The following is a 24,841-nucleotide window of genomic DNA, read 5'->3' on the forward strand; positions in this document are numbered from 1 at the left end:
ACCCGGTAGTGTTGAAATTGGTAAACACCGCAGTTGCGGACATTTTGTAGCCTAAAATGATGTTATGATAAGCTTTAATAAAGGGTCCGGTCATTTGCCCCGCCCCCGGCCCGGCTCTGACTTGTTCCGCCACTGTCACTGATGTCACTGTTTGCGCTGCTTAACGACATCACATGACGTCCACCCACTTTCGCTAACTCCACCCAATGTGTCCACCCACTTCCAGCCAGCACGGTTCAGTGCGGTTGTAGTCGAAATGCAACTCCAACAGCCCCGCTCAGCTCGACTCAGCTCGACTCGGCACGGCACGGCTCAGCCGCGTTTGTAGTGGAAAAGCGGCATAACTGTACCTTTTTAGGGTCAAAAAGGTACATATATGGTCCCAAGCAGTACATGAAGGGTACAAATAAATACCTTAGGGCAGTGTTTCTCAACCACCGGGCCATGGCTCACTTATGCCATCTAGTGGGCCGCGAATTTTTCTCAAGTTTGAAGCCAAATACTCAATAGTTCAGGATGTCGTAGTGTCCCAAATCCGGTAGCTGGTTTGACATACACCTTTCAATTCAAATAAATACATTTGTGGGTAAATTAAGAAGAACAAGTCTTAATTATTGTCACATTCCTCCTTTGCATTTAGCACGCACGCGCGCACACAGAGCGTGCATGCGCAGTGGGCAGAATAAATAAATCCATTTGTGGGTAAATTCTATGGATCTGTGATGCCTGCTGGAAGAGAAGAGCACGGAGGATTAAGAATCAAGCAGCTGTGGTTTGTTTTACACCTGATCCTAAAACTTCTAGCGTCCTAGCAACCATCGCAAAGACGTGTACAAAGCCCAGAAATTCCTCCTTACCCAGGCAAAACCAATACAGGATTGATCTTGTAGTGTTTTGATCCACAGATCTTTAACACAGCCACATATAAAAAGTTGTACACCTCCATGCTCTTCCAGCTTTTCATCCGTTTGTCCGTGCAGAATGATGTCTGCAGCACCAGGTAGTCTGAGATGTCGGGCAACTTAATGGACGGATCGTTTGTCAGCTCGTAATGAATGAATGAATAACTTTATTTAAACATAAGTTGATCAGCAGAGCTGGTGGGGTCATGCATGTACAGATACAAATAATTACGAACACAAAAGACTAAAAATAAACACAATCTTAAAAAAAAACCTTTAAATCTGTTGATTATATGTTAATTATCTTCATATTAAGTTAATTAATAGGATGCATAACTATTGTCTTTGTATTTAGTTCCGGCTACAATAGAATAAAAATGTATTCTACTAATGTCAAGTTTATCTCGTAAAATTTTCTTTCATAGGAAAAATCCTTCTTTGTTAACATGTAAGGATCTATCCCATTGAGCGGTTCCTATATCCACTTCTTTTGAGTGCACTTCTTGATTTTAATAACTTGCTCGTTTGCTGAAACACAAACATGGCAATAAGTTCTTGTGTTAATCAATCAGACTCCACTTTTGGATCATTAATCCCTTTTGGCTGAGAACGCCCTGCATGCATGGTTTGTTGGCTTCGGGCACATCCATACAGTTTTAAATACAATACATACAATTTAAAAGCAGTTTGTTTTTATTTCATTTATTTAATTCCTGGGCTCCCATCTGTAACAGGAAGTGATGTTGCATCCCATTAATATACTTTACAATAGATTATTAGATTCTAATAGAATAGAGGAGCCAAAATAATTGGGGATCTTTTTTTAATGGGCCCCAACTCAGTACAAGTATGAATAGGTGGGGCTTGAAGCAGAAAAGGTTGAGAACCTCTGCCGTAGGGGGTACTGCCCCAGTGACAAGCCATTGTACCCCTAAAAGTACAATGATGTACTTTATTTCCTGAAAGTATAGCTGCCCACTGCTCTGGGTATGTGTGTGCTCATTACTCACTTGTGTGTGTGTGTGCATGCATGTGTTCACTGCATCAGATGGATTAAATGCAATGGAGGAATTTCACCATGCTTGAGTGTACATGTGACCAAAATAAAGGCTTCTTCTTCTTCAAAAGGTTTCACTGATGTAACCCAATAACTCACTAAAGCATCTCAACCTGACTTTTGTTCTATGAAACAATTGGCACACCCTGGTATTTTATTGATGAGAATCAGTAGAGCGGAAGTGCTTGCAGTGAAAAATACAAAAGGACATCCACACGGGGCTGGAGCACATGCCCACTTGTGTACACGCAAAATTATTCAAATACAAACACATTCCCAAACCACTACATTCATTCTCAAAACCTATTATATTAACATCATACAAGAGCACCATTAAATCCTCAAATTTGATTCGCCGAAAGGTGTTTATTAATTTACGAAAACAGCAGCTCTGACAAGAGTTCTGGCTGCAAAACAAAGCAGAGGTTTATATTAATGCACTCGTTCTAATGCGTTATCATTTCTATAGTCACAAATCAAAAGACTTGTAAGTCAGACGTTCCATATAACAAAGTCTAAATTTAAAAAATAATGTATTGACAGGGTACGGTATTCTGTACTGACAGGGTTTATTTAGCAATTATGGAGTCTCTACATGAGTACTTTGAGATTTCTGCTGCAGTGGAAGTCTTCAGGACTCTGAAGTGCAGTTTGTCAGCAACAAACTAAAATGTTATCATCTAATTGACTTCAAGTAAGTGAGGAAAAACTTAGATGGAATGACTATTAGGAACTAACTTGCTTTGTATACATTTCACAACATGTACACTACCGTTCAAAAGTTTGGGGTCACTTTGAAATGTCCTTATTTTTGAAAGAAAAGCACTGTTCTTTTCAATGAAGATCACTTTAAACTAATCAGAAATCCACTCTATACATTGCTAATGTGGTAAATGACTATTCTAGCTGCAAATGTCTGGTTTTTGGTGCAATATCTCCATAGGTGTATAGAGGCCCATTTCCAGCAACTCTCACTCCAGTGTTCTAATGGTACAATGTGTTTGCTCATTGCCTCAGAAGGCTAATGGATGATTAGAAAACCCTTGTACAATCATGTTAGCACAGCTGAAAACAGTTGAGCTCTTTAGAGAAGCTATAAAACTGACCTTCCTTTGAGCAGATTGAGTTTCTGGAGCATCACATTTGTGGGGTCGATTAAATGCTCAAAATGGCCAGAAAAATGTCTTGACTATATTTTCTATTCATTTTCCAACTTATGGTGGTAAATAAAAGTGTGACTTTTCATGGAAATCACAAAATTGTCTGGGTGACCCCAAACTTTTGAACGGTAGTGTAACTAGCATGTTCTTTCATAAAAAAAAAAAAAAAATACCCTCAATGAGGCTGGAGCTCATACCAGCCACTGTTGGTGTGTTTGAGTTTGAAATCCAATCAATCCCTCTAGGAGGAGTTGCGATTTTTGTGAAATTGCATATGACCCCTGTATAGCCGCATCCATGGCAGGTGGTGCCACCTGGTGAACAACTCTTGTTGGAATACGTCTTTAGAGTCTTCTGGGTGAGTTTCAGTGAAAACGTCCTAGCAATTTACGAACAGTAGTGTTCGGTGTGACGAGTCACCTAAAAATTTCAGGCACCCATAAAATCGTAAATATGACAAATGACGCTACCATCTTGACAACTTTTATACAGACCAACCTGGGGAACATTCCATATGAGTTTGATCAAAATCTGATCACTCCTGTAGGAGGAGTAGCGATTTTTGTGAAATTGCCACGAAAGTGACCCCTCTGTACCCTCATCCATGGCAAGTGGCACCACCTGGTGAACAAGTCTTGATAGAATATGTCTTTAGAGTCTTCTGGGTGAGTTTCAGTGAAAACATCCCAGCAGTTTACGAAGAGTAACATTCAATGTGATGAGTCACCTAAAAATTTCAGACGCCCATGAAATCGTAAATATGACAGGTGGCACCATTGTCTTAACAACTTTTATGCACACCCACCCGGGGAACATTTTTTGTGAGTTTGATCAAATTCTGATCACTCCTGTAGGAGGAGTAGCGATTTTTATAAATTGTGGATGGATGATGGATGGACGACGCATGATCACATAAACTCATCTGGCCTGGTCTATGGCCGAATGAGCTAAAAAGTGCAATCGTTGGAAAATTTTGGTATAATTATAACAGGAATATAAAACAACTTGGGATGTCCTAATAATAGGAAAACTCTGAGGTGGTAACAGCATGACATGGACCTAGTCATTGATTATTTTCCTCACTGTGTTTTATTCCTTCCTTAATAGACATCTGGCACAGTAGAGTTTGGAATGAGAACTGACAAGTTTATATAAAGAGCTGTCTGAATAAAGTAGATTACTATGGCAGTTAGATGCTTGGAAGGCATTTAGCCAATTAGCATTAGCATTTTTTAAAGCATGACTCACTGCCTTTGAAGAGAGAAGAAAATGCCTTAAAACATCTGACACAACATGGAAGAACACCACAATCATTTTTGGTCTACAGGACATCAGCTGCAGTGTCTTCACATGTGACCACCTTGTTTCTGTGCAGATCTCAGTGGGATCTGGGCATTTTTGTGTTTTGTTTAGGGTTTTTTTTTGACAGATGCATGCAGGTTTTGATTAGAAAGATTCAGCCGAACTCACGTCAGTTGTTCATTGTACTGACTTTGCGCTTCACTGTTTTTCCCATTATACTTGAATGAAATCGAGCTGCCTTGATGGACATGCAAAGCTGAAACTGGACGTAATTTACAGAAGCATATATAAACCGTCTGTTATAACACTTAGCCAGTCTTGACAAGGACCCACCTAGTAGTATCACATGATGAATTTCGTTTTTGTAGAATGTAGAATAAACACATCACAAGTGAATAACTAAGAGGTTCGACCTGTAACGAATTCCAGGCTGCACATATTAATATAAGAGGACATATATCAACAGTGTGTGGAAGATCTGATGACATCGCATTCCTGTGCTTTGAACGCAAGTCATTCTGTACAGCATCGTTTTCACTGTTTAAACTAGAGATTTGTGAGCAACCTGGTGCATTTTCAAACGCTACGTTCACACTGCAAGGCTTAATGCTCAATTCCGATTTTTTTGTGAAATCCGATTTTTTTGTGAAGTCGTTCACATTAACAAATATATGCGACTTGTATGTGATCCTCAGTATGAACGAAAAGCGACCTAAAAGTGTTCCGCATGCGCATTGCAGGATACGACGACGTCGCACGCAGTGAGCATGGCCAGTGTTTATGGAAGTAAAACCGCCCGGTTGCGGTATGACCCATCCAATCTAGCTTGAATAGCTGCATCCCCCCAAATGGAAATCAGCTCCCTAACCTCTGCGTCCTTCCATTGAGAAGATTCAGAACCTTCACAGCCCGAAGCGTCCCTCGCATTGATGTCATGCGCAGGGGCGCAGATACGGTTTTTGAACTGGGGGGGGGGGACAAAAAACTGGGGGGACAAAGCTGCCAGCAAACCAACCCCAACCCCGATATGCCTGTCAAACTTGTTGTGGGTTACCATAGCAACCAAGCTCGAGCTCGCAACCTGTGCAGTCTGCGCAGCTCAACCAACCGAATATCAGTCTTTGTTTTGTTTTATGTGAATTGTTGCAACTATGTATATACTGCCGTGCACCTCAATAAACCAAATGGTAATTAGTCTTTTGATTTTTCCGTGAGGTTTGCCTTATGCAAAGAAAGACAGCATAGACGTTTTTTCCTCCCTATAAGTGGGGGGGACCGAGCAAGGTGAATTTAAATCTGGGTGGGACGACTCCCACCCTCTATCTGCGCCCGTGATTATGCGCCATGTTGTTGTAACTTTTTTTGAGAGACCCGCCGCCTACTTCAGCGCAGAATAGTGACGTTTGTGGCTTGTTGATGACGTGTAAGTCGGATGAATGCGACCTGGCGGTTCAGACTGAAGTCGCATATGAAAAGAGCGGATAGGAATCGGAATTAGGACCACATATCCAAACGGCCTGGGTCGGATTTGAAAAAATCGGATCTGTGTCATTCATATTGTCAATAAAAGATCGGATACAGGTCACATATGGGCGAAAAGATCGGATTTGAGTCATTTCAGCCTGCAGTGTGAACGTAGCCAAATTGAATCCTACAACCGTTTCTGTACTTTTTTCTCCAATTCAGAGGTGATATGATCTCCAACACATGGTGGTCATGACTTGTCAGACTCTGTGTAAAGGATGAGGGAAGTGTGAGTGTGTGTGTGACGGAACATTTTTCAAACTTGCAGATTGGCACATCATCTCTTTTCCGATTTCAAAACGAATTGCATGAACTGATATTGTGCTTGTGTGGATTTTTAATTAAAAAAAAATAAAACTTCTTTCCAAACTTGTCTTGCACAATTCACATTGCATTTTGCCCAAGTCTCAGCAGGCTGTGATGCCAAAAAGGAGCTGTTCAAAATGTCCAAAAACGCCTGATCCTGCTCACATCAATATCACATATGGTTACAATTTTACTGCAGTCTAAAGTGACTGGAAGGAATTTTGTCTCTACAAAAATATCTGAACACTTCCTACTTCTTTTGGTTTAAAAAAAATATGATCTTGGGCAAGAACATACCTGCATAAATAGAAAATGGACTGAAAATGGACTGCATGAATAGAAAACAGAGCAGTGCCCGAGCACCAAAGTTCACGAATTTACAAGCAGTCTTAGGCTTTGTTTGATAAAGAAGAATTTTTTTTATTTTTACAAATTTTGAAGCAGTGCTGTAGTCGAATCACTAAACCTCGAGTCTGAGTCCAGTCTTGAGTCCCTAGTGTTCAAGTCCGAGTCATGTCCAAGTTTCATCTCATCTCTCATCTCATTATCTGTAGCCGCTTTATCCTGTTCTACAGGGTCGCAGGCAAGCTGGAGCCTATCCCAGCTGACTATGGGCGAAAGGCGGGGTACACCCTGGACAAGTCGCCAGGTCATCACAGGGCTGACACATAGACACAGACAACCATTCACACCTACGGTCAATTTAGAGTCACCAGTTAACCTAACCTGCATGTCTTTGGACTGTGGGGGAAACCGGAGCACCCGGAGGAAACCCACGCGGACACGGGGAGAACATGCAAACTCCACACAGAAAGGCCCTCGCCGGCCACGGGGCTCAAACCCGGACCTTCTTGCTGTGAGGCGACAGCGCTAACCACTACACCACCGTGCCGCCCATGTCCAAGTCATTTAAAAAAAAAAAAATTAGTCGAGTCCAATATTGACCCAAGTCAAGTCCGAGAACGAGACTCCAACCGCACCATTTGACGGTGGCTGTTTCAGTGCCATTAACATTAGTTTGTTCCTGAACATGGCGTATGAACAGGTGAATGTGGATTGTCTTTATCAGGGAGTGTGAAGTATTCTGTCAGAGATGGTTGGGAGACGGATGTAAGTGCAGAAGGTGTGTTTATTAATACAAGTGAAGACAGAAACAATCTAGAATGGGAGGCAAAATCGTAAAACGGTGAAACAGGCAATAGGTCGAGCGAGGCACAAACAGGCTATCGTAGACTCGGCAGACTCACAGACGAGAAACAGGAAATCAGGGATCAGGAACCCAAACAAGGAAATATGGCTCAGTAATATGTCAGCAATACAACTCAATACTTCGCAAAGTAAGTGCATTTTCACAGTTTTCATATATGTGCGCTGATTGCATCTTAATCCTGTGCAGGTGCGAGTCGTTTACGGGACGCACGAGAGAGTCCGCTTGGTGCGCGCGCTGTCTGGAGCATGCCCGAGAGTATATCTGATGCACGTGCCAAGGCGCACAGGTGTGGCATTCTTGCACGAAATCAGTACAAAAATGAATGTAGATATAAATATCTTATGCCAAATTATTATGGCATGTTACAAAAACGAGTCCGCATGCAGTTAATGCATGAGCCTGAGTCATCAGTGCTCAAGTCCAAGTCGAGTCACAGGTTCTTAAAATTAGGGCACGAGTCCTGGACTTGAGTACTACAAGCCTGGTTTGAAGTGATATATTTTTTCCTTTTTCCATCTACAAATTCATCAACTATTTTCCAAGGAATATTTTGTTTAAAAACCAGTTATTAATACCTTTATATGAGTACAGATTTCATCTTAACATGAACAGCTATTGATTTTTAATACTTATGACCATGTATGGGCGGCACGGTGGTGTAGTGGTTAGCACTGTCGCCTCACAGCAAGAAGGTCCGGGTTCAGGCCCTCGCCGGCCACGGGGCTTTTCTGTGCAGAGTTTGCGTGTTCTCCCCGTGTCCGCATGGGGGTGCTCCGGTTTCCCCCACAGTCCAAAGACATGCAGGTTAGGTTAACTGGTGACTCTAAATTGACCGTAGGTGTGAATGTGAGTGTGAATGGTTGTCTGTGTCTATGTGTCAGCCCTGTGATGACCTGGCGACTTGTCCAGGGTGTACCCCGCCTTTCGCCCGTAGTCAGCTGGGATAGGCTCCAGCTTGCCTGCGACCCTGTAGGACAGGATAAAGCGGCTAGAGATAATGAGATGAGATGACCATGTATGCCATTTACTTTGCATATCTGTTTAACTGCAGTTGTTTACTCCAGCAAATGTTCCGAACCTTGTTTGTCTTCATTTTAAATAAATAGTCTCGTTTCTCAAAGCTCATCTCCTGAGAATTATGCATTTGATCCTTGATCAAATCTCCAGCAATTATCCCGCTCACTGAAAGTAATATAATCATTCCAGACGCTATATTTATGCAAAGTGATCTCAGCTGGTCCTGCTTCAAAGGACAAAGTCGCTTTGTGACTGCCCAAAATGGAAAAACACATTTAGATAATGTTTTGCAGGATATCAAATGCTAGCTGCATTTAGGCATTTCTCATAACTTAAAAAAAAAAAGTCAACAAATACAGAACAGATCAGAACTAACACATCCCAGGAGGCTACTTTTGAGGAGAAAAATTGACATTTGTTCAGGATGATGCCAGAGGGCATCAGGAAGAAATCCGACATGGAAGCCTTTGGCGGAAACCTGATGTGAAGAATCGAGCTTCACACTTCAGGTCTGGTCTTAAAGGAAGCGAAAGGAACAGTGGTGGTGTTGTGTAGGGCTTACGAGCACCCTGCAACTCCGAGCCTCTACCTGCTGAGGGCTGACACTCATCAGCTCCCACCCACTGCTGCAAATCAGGCACAATGTCCTCATTCAAAAAAGCTGATGGAAACTTAGCCATCTCAGCAACAAAAACACTTCAGCTCAAAGAGCCTTGTTAGGTTGGAGCATCGTTTTGTAAACGGAATCAAATTAATGATAAGGGAGACTGTACATCGCTTTTATTAGGTTTTCATTTCAAACAAAAAAGAAAGATTTTGAATGACCCAGACGTGTCTCATCTCATCTCATTATCTCTAGCCGCTTTATCCTTCTACAGGGTCGCAGGCAAGCTGGAGCCTATCCCAGCTGACTACGGGCGAAAGGCGGGGTACACCCTGGACAAGTCGCCAGGTCATCACAGGGCTGACACATAGACACAGACAACCATTCACACCTACGGTCAATTTAGAGTCACCAGTTAACCTAACCTGCATGTCTTTGGACTGTGGGGGAAACCAGAGCACCCGGAGGAAACCCACGCGGACACGGGGAGAACATGCAAACTCCACACAGAAAGGCCCTCGCCGGCCACGGGGCTCGAACCCGGACCTTCTTGCTGTGAGGTGACAGCGCTAACCACTACACCACCGTGCCGCCCACCCAGACGTGTATTAGCAAGAATGTCATTCATGTCTGCTGTACTGCTAAGATCACGACATGATTTAAAAAAAAAGCAAGAGGGCTGAAAAATGTGCAAGGTTTTCCAGGTGCTACAATTTAAAAATCCTTTAATATTTCATCTCATCTCATTATCTCTAGCCGCTTTATCCTGTTCTACAGGGTCACAGGCAAGCTGGAGCCTATCCCAGCTGACTACAGGCGAAAGGTGGGGTACACCCTGGACAAGTCGCCAGGTCATCACAGGGCTGACACATAGACACAGACAACCATTCACACTCACATTCACACCTACGGTCAATTTAGAGTCACCAGTTAACCTAACCTGCATGTCTTTGGACTGTGGGGGAAACCGGAGCACCCGGAGGAAACCCACGCGGACACGGGGAGAACATGCAAACTCCGCACAGAAAGGCCCTCGCCGGCCCCAGGGCTCGAACCCGGACCTTGTTGCTGTGAGGTGACAGCGCTAATCACTACACCACTGTGCCACCCCAATATTCTTCTTATTATAATACAGAGACACTCTCTTCATATCAGAATTCTCGAAGTCCAACGCTAGCTTAACTGCAAGTCGGTGCCATCAGCGCAGGAGTGAAGTCACCTTCCAGCCAGTGTAGCGTTCATTAGTAGTGTTAGCGAATGCTAATAAAGCAGTCAAGCCAGTGCTATCGAGAGCAAGTAGCACAGGCTAACGGACGAGAAACTAAGATTTGTGTCTCCAGACTCTTCTTGCATGCTCGGCACAGTATTTTTCACTCAGACTTAAGTATTCATTTCCCTATGTAATTTACTTAGTTGCTTTTAAAATCAACATCGACATCTACACACAACGGCATTACCTGGCAGCCAAAATTCTCTCAAAATGATCCCGTATTCAACGAAGCAAACCTGGCGGCCATGTTCATTTATAACTTGTCACAGTCTCTCGCTAGCGTGGAAGTTTTACGTCTCCGACATGTCTCTTTCCCAGTTTTTTGATGTCCATTGGTATTTTTTCTCTTGTAAATATGCATGAAGAATATCTCATGAAGTTTTGGTAGCCTTTCGGGTGTTCAACGCATCTTTCTCTTTCCCGACAAACAAAGAAATGCTTCTGCACATGCGCAACAGAAAAGTTTCTCATTGAACATTCACATCAGCTCTGATGTGTCATGTCATGTTGTCCTGACAACCATGCAATATCATGAACCATAATATTTCAATGCTCATTCTCCACTGGCTAGTGATGTAATATATGTAGGATAAGCGATATGCTAACAATATTGCATGCTCATCTCATTCTCATCTCATTATCTCTAGCCGCTTTATCCTGTTCTACAGGGTCGCAGGCAAGCTGGAGCCTATCCCAGCTGACTACAGGCGAAAGGCGGGGTACACCCTGGACAAGTCGCCAGGTCATCGCAGGGCTGACACAAACACAGACAACCATTCACACTCACGGTCAATTTAGAGTCACCAGTTAACCTAACCTGCATGTCTTTGGACTGTGGGGGAAACCGGAGCACCCGGAGGAAACCCACGCGGACACAGGGAGAACATGCAAACTCCACACAGAAAGGCCCTCGCCGGCCACGGGGCTCGAACCCGGACCTTCTTGCTGTGAGGCGACAGCGCTAACCACTACACCACCGTGCCGCCCATATTGCATGCTATCAAACCAAATGAATGAAACCCGCCAGAAGGGAATAGAACACGTTTTTATTCCATTGAAAAAGTGTCCTGTAAGTATAATAGTTATTTATGCTGGGGGAAGCCATGGCCTAATGGTTAAAGAAGCAGCTTTGGGACCAAAAGGTCACCAGTTCAATTCCCTGGACCAGTAGCATATGTTGATCCCATTTTGATCATATTATTTAATGAACACCTTATGAATAAGGTTTCAGAGCCTTAACCAGAGAAAAGCGAATGTAGAAAAGCTTACTTGGACTTCAAGGTCAACTCGATTCCAGTTGAAATGTACAGCAATGGGCATTTTTTCATACAGTATTTGGATTCATGAACATTTGACTTCTAGACTTTGTTCAGTGAAACAGGTAAAAACAATGAAAAATGACAATGTGGGGGAAAAACAAAAGATTTATTTCCAATTTAAGTGTATAATAGTTAAATTAAAAATTTTCCTTGTTTTCCCATTTTCATGTTAAAATGGAAACTGAACGATTGCAATATACACAGACCAACAAAGATGCACATATATATATATATATATATTTTTTTTTAAAGAAGGCTGAAAACAAACATGTGTCTAATTAATCCCAGTATGCAAGCAGCCTAGTCATGCTCTGACAGAGACCAGATGGTAATACTGATGCCAGCTAATCCCTGATCTGCAGCACCCGAGCAGGACAATACTTCCTGGAACTCACTCTTGGCATCCTTGCTAGAATGGACATCCAACTGGACAGCTTAAACGGAATCTCCATCCAGCAACGCTGAGAGCAAATGCAAGGATACAAGCAAACAAACAAGGCCCCTGCCAAGAAACGAGAGCATTCTATAAACAGATCCAGGGGTAGGCTGGGAATACTTAGCAAAAGGCCACCTAGAACATTTTAAAGTTGGAGCTCTGAATGGAGGAAGCAACTAATTGGAAGAGAACTTTTAAATTCCTCCCAAACAAACGTGGTAATGACTGGGAATCTCTATAAAGAATACAAAGTGATAAACTACACTTAATGGAGAAGTCAGGACATGATGGTACCCCAGTGCTTCCTGCAGAATCAGAGAGCATTCGTTCCACATCGTTGTAGAACATCAGTTACACCACAAGATGGCAATAATTACCCCAAAATAAATTCTGACTAATATAAGGATCCAGAAGAAGAACTTTGCAACTTTACCTACCTAGAAGGGTTGGCCAAGATAATATTACTATCATAAATGATGACACAATGTACATTTCTTTCTTATTTATTTAAGTTAGTTAACAGTTATTCCACGAAATCGATTCGTACATGTGCTGATAGCCAACGAGTCGTGTAGTGACGAGTTGGCAATAAACCATGTACGACGAAATTGAGTGGAATAACTGTTTCATTCTATCTACATTCACTGGATTTTGAGAAACCAAGCCTTTTTATTTTTTGCAATTTCGATAAATAAAAATTTTATACAAAACGTCCGACAAAATAATTTCTGCTTAGAATGTAAATAAACCGACAAAATGACAGTAGCAATTTGTCAAAAATATTATTAGAATAATTCTTGAAAAATAAAAAAAAGATACGTTCTGGCCATCAAATTCTTTTATTCCATATTTTGTTGCTTTTTTTTTGGGGGGGGGGGGGGGGGGGGGGGTCATCTTTTTTTTCTTCTTCTTTAGGGTTTTTTTTGGTGGTTGTCAAACCAAATTAAAGGTGCATTACTGCCACCAACTGGGCTGGAGTGTGGAACAGGCGATATTGCGGGACACACACACACAAACAAAAACTATATTCTTTTAGCCATTTCTGTTTCTTTTTAATACTTGATAATTTTGGGGTTTTGTTTTCGAGGAGAGTTTTTATTTCGTCCTCGGTTGGTTCGGCGATACGCTCTGCCATTTTGTTTTTCTCTACTCACGATATATGAGCTGATATCCTAGTAGTAGAAGAGTAGCCAATCAGAGTGTACAACTGCTCATATCCAGTGAATGTGGATAGAATACATTGTGATGTCTTTTTTATGAATTTTTAATAATAATTACAAACTGAGCAGAAGTAGCTGATATGATTTTGTCCTAAATATTTAAAATTGGGCGGCACGGTGGTGTAGTGGTTAGCGCTGTCGCCTCACAGCAAGAAGGTCCGGGTTCGAGCCCCGTGGCCGGCGAGGGCCTTTCTGTGTGGAGTTTGCATGTTCTCCCCGTGTCCGCGTGGGTTTCCTCCGGGTGCTCCGGTTTCCCCCACAGTCCAAAGACATGCAGGTTAGGTTAACTGGTGGCTCTAAATTGACCGTAGGTGTGAATGTGAGTGTGAATGGTTGTCTGTGTCTATGTGTCAGCCCTGTGATGACCTGGCGACTTGTCCAGGGTGTACCCCGCCTTTCGCCTGTAGTCAGCTGGGATAGGCTCCAGCTTGCCTGCGACCCTGTAGAACAGGATAAAGCGGCTAGAGATAATGAGATGAGATATTTAAAATTGTTTGCGGTTTTTTCCCCATTTTCAGTGTTAAAATGTATTAATCATAAGCAAAAATACAATGTTAAACAATATATCATGAAAATGTCTGAGAATTATGAGATTTTCCTTCATAGCACCTCTGGCCTAAAGTTTAGAGTTTGCTCTGAAGTCAAAGTGAAAGAGTGAATGGCACACACACACACACACACACACACACTTAGATTCGTACTGTAAAAGGGTGGAGGTATCAGCTCTCTTTTTAATAAGTTACGTATCCCTGTAAACAGAAAACACACACACACACACACACACACACACACACACACACACACACACGGCTCTTAAGAAACAGGCTCTCTGCAGGGCAGCAGTGATTCAGAGGAAAAGCAATAGATGGAGGAGTAATGAGACAGACAAAAGCATTCCTGCACAGAGGAATTTACAACATGGTCCTAATCAGTCTGTGTGACCTGTGAGTAAGCACTGGGCCTGCTCTGGCATCATGGAAATAACACTTATCTCTCTCTCTCTCTCTCTCTCTCTCTCTCATATGTGGTTTGTGCTGAAGTAACTGAGTGTATATACCGTACTAAAACCATTCCTCATTACAGAAGATCTCTATCAGAGCACAACTTTCTTTACTTCTTCAGAACATTTATCAAAATACTGAGGACCCTCATTGAGTCATGACACTCATCAGCATGTCAGAAGAAGGGAAAGCTCCACTACATGCCCACAACACCCTCAAGAACCATCCGAGCCCTTTACAATAATGGCATACCAACGGCAAGCTTTTTAAGAAAACAGTACACAGGACACCAACAGAACGAGCACGCAGTGAAGAAGTCTTGCATTTCAAAACGTTACCAGTTGCACTCTGAGAAATAAAGGTACTAAACTACTTTTCCCTGCTGCTGGGATGGTACTATCAAGCATGTTTTGCACCCTTAAGGATAATCTGAGGTATATAATTAGTATAATTGGACCTTAAAGTGCCATTCCACCATTGGATATATTCTTTGGCATAAAATACAATATATTTTGACAACATATATAAATGGTATCACTAGACAGAGAAATCTTTTAGCTTCAAAATGATATATCAAACATAATTTTTTGACAACGACAAGTATATTAATTTTGCGACCAAAGTCACCTACCCTTTTAATTTCCGCGCGTGATGTCATCGGCAGGTTCCCCTTCTTGTGTACCACGTGACGTGTGACGTGGCACATATTATCAGCAATGGCGGATAGAACGCGATAAAAATAATACCAATAAATCTAGCTAATACCAATAAATCTAGCTAACTGAAAGATTAACTCAAAATTTTTCGCAATTTTTTTGGCCCCCATATACGAGGAGAAATGACTCTCTCACTTTGGGGGTTTCCTGGTCTAAAAATAGACCGACACGTGGTACACAAGAAGGGGAACCTGCCGATGACATCACGCGCAGAAATTAAAAGGGTAGGTGACTTTGGTCGCAAAATTAATATACTTGTCGTTGTCAAAAAATTGTTTGATATCTCATTTTGAAGCTAAAAGATTTCTCTGTCTAGTCATGTTGTCATAAAATATATTGTATTTTATGCCAAAGAATACATCCAATGGTGGAATGGCACTTTAAGTAAAGGTGTACGACATACAGTTTCCTATGTGAAACATAATTACAAAACACTCAACCGGGACAGCGTGGTCATTTTATTTCTAACAGCGTAGGAGTCAAATTAGTAGCCAGAAAGTCTCTCAGACCAAAATTTGTTCTCAGTTTTTAAATACAACTGTGAATGTCAGCATAGTCTACACTGAATGTCCCTTTAGACATTATACCCTTTATTTAAAAGTTGGAAAAGGATCAATTTGGCCCTCACCCTGTGCTTTCTTTCCTCAGGCCATGGTGACCACCAGCTCCCTGGTTCTCAGGGAAATTTAGCCAAAACTCTCTCGGAGTGAGAAAGGCTCTTTGTTGCTTATGCAGCACCGACTCCAGCCACAGTCCCTGTACACACAGCATCTATGGAGAGCGCTCCAGGGCGAACACATTTTAGTCTCACTCTCCAAGCATTTCATGGCCAAATCAAACAAGAAGTGCAGTGCTGCAGCAAAGCTGGCAAAGATCAAGGAGAGACGGAGTATGGAATAATGGAGGAGGGAGATGAGAGGTGAGAAACTGGGGAACAGCGAGTCCTTTTCCACCAACAGAGTGCTGGTGCTGCTGGAGCATAATCTCGAAGCAATTTGCTTCTAGAGCCAAAAAGAACCAGCTATGTCAGGGGTTCAGGGTCATGACAACTAACAACTTGAGCAAAGTTACATCAGCATCATTAAAATAAGACATGGACACTTTTTTTTAAGCTCACTGTTGGGGGGGAATCAACAATCAACAACCTCAAACTAGGAACTTCATTGCTAGCGTTGCTTTAAGAAGCTACAAATTCCATATATATTAGAATTAGCGAAGCAATTAAACCATTTGCCTGTCTTTTTTGTGCAAGAACTGTCTATGAAGATGTATTAGGGTGTTTCAGGATTCAATTTCAGGTATTAAAATATGTTCTCCATGGTCATCATTTCTGTGCTGTGTATAAAGAACCCACACGTTTAATGATCAAGTTATTCTAACTGCCATTAAAAACAGCAGTTTTTCTTGAGTATTATTGGGATGGAAAAAAAAAAGAAACCATAAATCACTGGTCTGATGAGAAAACAGCCATAATATTGGTGAGTATTACAAACTACATCGGAGCTACACTGCTAATGGTAATGCAGTTTTCTTAAACTTATCCACCTGTGAGCAGCTACAGATACAATACTAGAAGGGTACTTGATAGAGTGTATACCTCCATCAAGCCACATATCAACATCAAAAGCAAATCACTTGAACCTAGGATAATACTAAAGCTGTCCACCAAATTTCATCCACATCTGTTCAGTACTTTGAGTTACGTTGAGAACAAACAACCAACAACAACAAAATCCTGGATCCATATACATATCCAGATTGCATCAAACTCTAATCAACTGTTCCTTGGCCCATGGCTCACCTTTCGTCAAAATTTCATCAAAATCCGTTCACTACTTTTTGAGTTATGTTGGAAACAAACAAACCAACAGAGGCAAAAACATAACCTCCTCCAACAAATTTGGCAAAGGTAATAAACAGTAATTAAAACATGTATTTGTCATCTCAAATAATCAGTGTGAGAGGAAATTTCTCACACTGAATGATTTGACTTTGGGTGGTAAGACTTTGGATGCCATGACAAATAAGCTCAAGTTTTCTAAACATCACAAACAACTTGGAACAGTCAAATAATATTCTGCCACTTTAAAGTGCATATCACGGGTAAATTCAGGAGCAAGATCAATGTAATTCTCCTATTTTATATTAAACTTTGGTCAAATATCTGTCACATTTGGCATTTTGTGCAATTTTTTTTACCTTGCGCAATACCAGAAAAATTCAGTTGAAATCAAATCAAGCCATTTGAGGCGAATTGGTCCGCCTCTGAAAAAACTTGGCATTTGGATTTCCCGGCAAACATTGATTTTCGTGACGTCACGTGCGGGACGCCTCCTTCTGAATCCTACGTCAGCGCTGGTTTGTTTATGAGAATACGACCTGGTGGTTTTCTGCAAATTTCTTCAACGTTATCATTGAAGAATTAATTAAAATTATATTATTAAAATGGTTAAGAGAACTTATTTTTAATTATTAAAATGGTTAACAGATGTATCATAGGAGGGTGTAGCAACACCAATCTTGATGGGATTAGTACTCATCGTTTCCCACATTGCGCTCAGGTGACAATTCCATATTTCAATGCAAAATCGCTAGCTGCTAAACTTGGTCTGCACAGGCTGTGCACTGAAACTGTGTAAGCTCTCACAGCCTGCTGGCGCTTCCGCAGGTGACGTCACGAATCTGGCTCCAGACTCCCTTGGGATTTTTCCAGACGCGTTTTGTTATTTTATTTTTTTCTGCTGTAGACAGATGGCCTTGTGCAAAATTACCCTTCTGGATGAGTGTGTAAAGGGGCATACTTTCATCTCATCTCATCATCTCTAGCCGCTTTATCCTGTTCTACAGGGTCGCAGGCAAGCTGGAGCCTATCCCAGCTGACTACGGGCGAAAGGCGGGGTACACCCTGGACAAGTCGCCAGGTCATCACAGGGCTGACACAGACACAGACAACCATTCACACTCACATTCACACCTACGGTCAATTTAGAGTCACCAGTTAACCTAACCTGCATGTCTTTGGACTGTGGGGGAAACCGGAGCACCCGGAGGAAACCCACGCGGACACGGGGAGAACATGCAAACTCCACACAGAAAGGCCCTCACCGGCCCCGGGGCTCGAACCCGGACCTTCTTGCTGTGAGGCAACAGTGCTAACCACTACACCACCGTGCAGCCCACATTCTTTCATATATATATATATATTTAAAAAAATTTGGTCCAGGATATGCACTTTAAGGCACATTGTATACTGAATATTAAGTGATGCACATCCCCCGCCTGCTGCTGCTGCTATCAGACAAAGAAAGCTAGAATTGACTCTCTTGTCTGACTAAGGGTAGTATCTCACTGGGCTGCGACAGCCTGCGACTAGTTGGAGACACAACAATTGCAATAAAATATGCAAATTTTCACTTGGAATCACACTGAATTGATATTTGCATATTTTACCGCAATTGTTGTGTCTCCAACTAGTCGCAGGCTGTCGCAGCCCAGTGAGATACACTCGCACTTCCTGTCTCACAGAAACTGACTTGAGAAGGGTTCGTGACAGCTTCGCGACACCAGCGACGCATTTGCGGCTATTTTGAGAGAAATTTTGTCGCGCAAATTTTTTGAACATGTTCAAAATTTCAGCGACGAAGGAGCTTTGTGACTCATATGAGGAAATTGAGAAGCCCCGTGAATGTTTCAAGACACTTTTGAAACTCTCTCGTGAATGACATTCGCAATTTGTCGCAAGCTGTCTCAGCCCAGTGAGATACTGGCTTAAATGCACTGAGTAACCACAAGAGTTGTGTCAGAACACGCATTACCTTTCATCCTACATGTATGAATTGATTTGTCACATGATCAGGCCGTGAAGCCTGATCGCAATGACAAATAAATGTGTCAAATGTGAATACTGACACAAAGGGTGTTGTAGGCTGCTTGCTAACTTGCTAGGAAGGTAATGTAGCCTCCATAACCTTGTACAGCTCTGAGGAGAAGAGAAACTGCCACTAAAATAAAGCATAAACAAGCGATACTATACCGCTAACAAAAACATCCTACACACTAGAAGACAACTATACACAAAAATATTGGGCAAAGGCAAAAATAATTAGCTTATCTCACGTAATTAGCATAATGATTATCTATCATCAGAGGCTCTCAAACTTTTTCGAGACAGAGACCTTTTTAACTGTTTAAAAAAAAAAAAACTACCCGGACCATGTTCAGTACATTTTTTTTCTTCATGAACATTATTTAAAATGTGTATATATATATATATATATATATATATATATATATATATATATATATATATACACACACAGTGGTGCTTGAAAGTTTGTGAACCCTTTAGAATTTTCTATATTTCTGCATAAATATGACCTAAAACATCATCAGATTTTCACACAAGTCCTAAAAGTAGATAAAGAGAACCCAGTTAAACAAATGAGACAAAAATATTATACTTGGTCATTTATTTATCCAGGAAAATGATCCAATATTACATACTTGTGAGTGGCAAAAGTATGTGAACCTTTGCTTTCAGTATCTGGTGTGACCCCCTTGTGCAGCAATAACTGCAACTAAACGTTTCCGGTAACTGTTGATCAGTCCTGCACACCGGCTTGGAGGAATTTTAGCCCGTTCCTCCGTACAGAACAGCTTCAACTCTGGGATGTTGGTGGGTTTCCTCACATGAACTGCTCGCTTCCGGTCCTTCCACAACATTTCGATTGGATTAAAGTCAGGACTTTAACTTGGTCATTCCAAAACATGAACTTTATTCTTCTTTAACCATTCTTTGGTAGAACGACTTGTGTGCTTAGGGTCGTTGTCGTGCTGCATGACCCACCTTCTCTTGAAATTCAGTTCATGGACAGATATCCTGACATTTTCCTTTAGAATTTGCTGGTAAAATTCAGAATTCATTGTTCCATCAATGATGGCAAACCGTCCTGGCCCAGATGCAGCAAAACAGGCCCAAACCATGATACTACCACCACCATGTTTCACAGATGAGATAAGGTTCTTATGCTGGAATGCAGTGTTTTCCTTTCTCCAAACATAACGCTTCTCATTTAAACCAAAAAGTTCTATTTTGGTCTCATCCATCCACAAAACATTTTTCCAATATTCTTTCTGGCTTGTCGTGATCTTTATCAAACTGCAGATGAGCAGCAATGTTCTTTTTGGAGAGCAGTGGCTTTCTCCTTGCAACCCTGCCATGCACACCATTGTTGTTCAGTGTTCTCCTGATGGTGGACTCATGAACATTAACATTAGCCAATGTGAGAGACGTCTTCAGTTACTTAGAAGTTACCCTGGGGTCCTTTGTGACCTCGCTGACTATTACACGCCTTGCTCTTGGAGTGATCTTTGTTGGTCGACCACTCCTGGGGAGGGTAACAATGGTCTTGAATTTCCTCCATTTATACACAATCTGTCTGACTGTGGATTGGTGGAGTCCAAACTCTTTAGAGGTGGTTTTGTAACCTTTTCCAGCCTGATGAGCATCAACAATGCTTTTTCTGAGGTCCTCAGAAATCTCCTTTGTTCGTGCCATGATACACTTCCACAAACATGTGTTGTGAAGATCAGACTTTGATAGATCCCTGTTCTTTAAATAAAACAGGGTGCCCACTCACACCTGATTGCCATCCCATTGATTGAAAACACCTGACTCTAATTTCACCTTCAAATTAACTGCTAATCCTAGAGGTTCACATACTTTTGCCACTCACAGATATGTAATATTGGATCATTTTCCTCAATAAATAAATGACCAAGTATAATATTTTTGTCTCATTTGTTTAACTGGGTTCTCTTTATCTACTTTTAGGACTTGTGTGAAAATCTGATGATGTTTTTGGTCATATTTATGCAATAATATAGAAAATTCTAAAGGGTTCACAAACTTTCAAGCACCACTGTATATATATATATATATATATATATATATATATATATATATATATATATATATATATATATTAGTGCTGTTAAGCGATTAAAATATTTAATCGCGATTAATGTCGCGACAGTCATAGTTAACTTGCGATTAATCGCAATTTAATCGCACATTTTTGTCACATAAAAAACCATTGTAATTCTCTTATCAGCATAAAAAAGTGAATGGGCTTGCTTTGTACCAATGTTTTTTTTTATTGCAAAGCATAACACGTCTTGACACAGCCACTGCAAAGTGAAACCTAAGCCAAGCACCGGCGCGGGGCTAGCAAGAGAACCATGAGTGAAATGATCTACTGTTTGAGTTAGTCTACAACTCTAATCAGAGAGATAGGTTACACAGTGACGGTAGGCTTGACATGCTTGATTATAATATAAAGTACACTATAATATTAAGTTTAAGTTGTTCGTTGATAAATATTGCATTGAATCTGATCTTTACTGTTTCAGCTCACTTAACACATTTTGTACTTTTACACTTTCTGCCTGTTGATGCGTCATGCTGTCCAATCAGAGGTGGCCAAATTTGCATATTACAGGAAGGATTTCTGGGATAGCATTGAGTTTACAGTTCAGAGGGATCTGGCTTCTTTAGACGCTGTCTTCTTAAAACTGAATAAATATTTAAAAAGAGCCAAATTAGCCAGTCTTTTGAACGGCTCTTTTCAAAGAACGGATCACAAAGATGCGGATCCCATCAAAGAGCCATAAATCCCATCTCTACTAGCGCGCCCTGCCCGCGCTGGTTCTTTGGGGGGGGGCAGAGGACTCTGGCTGTGCGGGGCGTGGCATTACAGTCTAGCTGCTATCGGTTTTCTAAGCAAAGTCTCTGTTCCAAGTTCCTGGCAGTTTCAAAAGCTTATGAAAAACCTACATCATGTCACAGAGCGTTAATCTCGCGATAAAAAAATTATCGCCGTTAAAATTGAGTCAAGTTAACGCGTTAATAACGCGACATTTTTGACAGCACTAATATATATATATATATATATATATATATATATATATATATATATATATATATATATATATATAGCCTATTTATTACAGCCATAGATTTTTTTTAAATTCCTGAAATTTCCATCAATAGAACATGCTAGGTTCTAACTGACTGTTTTACTTGTTTTTGAGTTACTCAGTTTTGGCTTCACCCCATTCAAGCAAAGTGACCAGTCAAACAGGCTAATTAATAATTATTCCATGAAATCGAGTCGTACATGAGCTGATAGCCGACGAGGCGCGTAGCACCGAGTCAGCTATGAGCCATGTACGATGAGATTGAGTGGAATAACTGTTTTATTCTATCCACATTCACTGGATTTTGAGAAACAGAGCATTTTTATTTTTTTGCAAATTCGATAAATAAAAACTTTATACAAAATGTCCGACAAAATAATTTCAGCTTAGAATGTAAACAAGCCAGTGAAATGACAGTAGCATTTTGTGAAAAATGCTATAATAATAATTCTTGAAAAATAAAAAATAAAAAGTTCTTACCAGTAAATGTTTTCATTCCATATTTTTATTGTTTTGTTTTTTGTATTTTTGGGGGGTTTTGTTTTCGAGTAGTTTTTATTTCATGCTCGGTTGGTTCAGCAACACGCTCCGCCATTTTGTTTTTCTCTACTCACGGTATAGGAGCTGATATCCTAGTAGTAGAGTAGCCAATCAGAGTGCGCAACTGCTCATATCCAGTGAATGTGGATAGAATAATAACTGTTAGAACTAGAATGTAATTGCTTGGTTAAAGGTGGATGGTGATGACCACTGTCACCAAACAAACAAACAAAAAAAACCTGCACCCACTGGCTATACCAAATGGAACCTTGGGTGTCTCCAGACCTCACTTTGAGACCCACTGTTCTGTGATATCATCTGTGTGCTGTATATAAACTCAGAAGGCTTTTTCCGAGGATAAAATATGCTCTTGTTGAGAGGTCAAACATGTAAAACTTTCCACTTGTGTTATCATTTTAATGTCATTTATATGGAAACTCCTACATGTCAAATTGGTGGAAACATGGCACAGTCCTTAAAAAAAAGTTCTGGTTCCCTGTATCTGTACCAGCTCCAGTTCCATTACCATTATGGTGGGGGGGAGTACTTCAAAGCTCAAGGAGCATGACAACTTGGGTAGACACAGCTCTGGATCATGAATATTAGCACAGAGAAGAAAAGAAGAAGAATAGTGATGTCATGACATCTGCTCAGTTACAAAAGTCTGAATAGGCTTCCTGTCCTTGACTCAGCTGCAATTTTTTTTTTCCCTTCAAAGATATAGGGGTAAGAAGGATGGATGGAGTTGCTACTGTTTTGCCTTTCACATATCCTGCTCATACTGAATGCACTTCAAGACAGAGAAGAGACTGAAACCACTGCTTGTTCCATTTGTTTTGTGGACAATTTGTTTTGGCTTCAGCAGAGATGAGCTCTCAGATAGGAGTTACACCCAGATGACTGGCTGTTGCTGACTGGAATTGTGGTGAATCAGTTTTTTAACATGCAACGACCCCAGCAAGCATCTGCCTCTCTTTATCACACCGGTAATGAGTGAGCACTGGTTTATGACTAATTCACTGCAGAATTGTCTCCATTCAAATGGAATAGATACAAGGATTCGTTCTGAAAGAGTGATCTCAAATGTCAGGTAAACAAACCAGTGAAGACATAAGAGTTGCACAGAGAGAGAGAGAGGACTTACGCATCATCTGGATCCCGAGTTGGAGACTGGCCTGCGGAAGAAAAAAGAATAAAGGATTAATCTCAGCTGTAAAGTGACTAAAGCAAAGACCTACACTTGTACGATTTCTGACCCAACTTGATTGTCATAGACAAAAAAGACACAACCTGGTCTTGAGTTAAGATTGCGGAGTTAAGAGTAGTAGCTGGTTTAGCGCTATTGGGCTGTTTCACAGTCAGGATACCAAAGTGGATTCTATGGAATGGATCAAGTATTACTGAAGTACAATAAGTACTTGTGAAGTGAGGATTAGCTCTGCATGAAGAACTAATACTATCCCACCTGCAAATTAGCCATTCGTTTGAATACATGCACATACCAGCCTAATGTACTATGGTGGTGCAGTGGTTAATGCTGTCGCCTCACACCAAGAAGGTTCTGGGTTTGAACTTCATGGCTGACATGGGGTCTTTCTGTGTGGAGTTTGCATGTTCTCCTTGTTTCTGCCACAGTTCAAAGACATGCAGGTTAGGTACAATGGGGGCCACTGTAATTGGTGTAAGCTGTTGTGGTTTCCCCAGCCATTGTATGTGTATATATATATATATATATATATATATATATATATATATATATATATATATATATATATATATATATATATATATACACACACTAGTATATATATATATGGCAAAAGCTAAAAAAATGAACTAACCCCATTTTTTATGTCCCAAAATTATTTGGTCTAGTTTGAAGAGGTTGCCAATCCCAATATTAAGCAATCTTATAGGCTCTGAATAGTTTAGCTGGAGCCTCATTTCATACTTGAATTATTGCCAACAAAGTTGACCACAAATGGGTACTGATTGGGGAACAAGGGTATATTTAATAAAGTAACTTGTCTGTCAAAAATGTCCTCTCTGGTAATGTGGTCCTTATTAAAGTATTTTTTTTTTTTAAATGCAGTTCTTAGACAAGTAGCTTCTGATTCTGAAAGTCCAGTTCCATATAAGTGCTGGCACATAAGGTTATACACTTAGCTTCTTAAAATGAGCTACAATGGTTACCAACAAAAAACATGATGTTTGTCTGTCAAAAATTGTCCTCTCTAGAAAAAAATTATGCTCTCGCCATTAGCCAGGTAACAACACAG

The 24,841-nt window shown here is 40.9% G+C and overlaps 1 protein-coding gene across 2 annotated transcripts in view; it reads right to left on the reverse strand.

Annotated features, from left to right (window-relative positions):
* Positions 1-24,841, reverse strand: part of ror2 (receptor tyrosine kinase-like orphan receptor 2) — a 193,379-nt gene that overhangs the window by 23,174 nt on the left and 145,364 nt on the right. For both annotated transcript variants that reach the window (XM_060909142.1, XM_060909141.1), the window contains exon 4: positions 23,707-23,737. In XM_060909142.1, the coding sequence (XP_060765125.1) occupies positions 23,707-23,737 (31 nt within the window). The remainder of the gene's footprint in view (positions 1-23,706; positions 23,738-24,841) is intronic.

Source organism: Neoarius graeffei, chromosome 25, assembly GCF_027579695.1.
Source record: "Neoarius graeffei isolate fNeoGra1 chromosome 25, fNeoGra1.pri, whole genome shotgun sequence".
Lineage (NCBI taxonomy): Eukaryota > Metazoa > Chordata > Actinopteri > Siluriformes > Ariidae > Neoarius > Neoarius graeffei.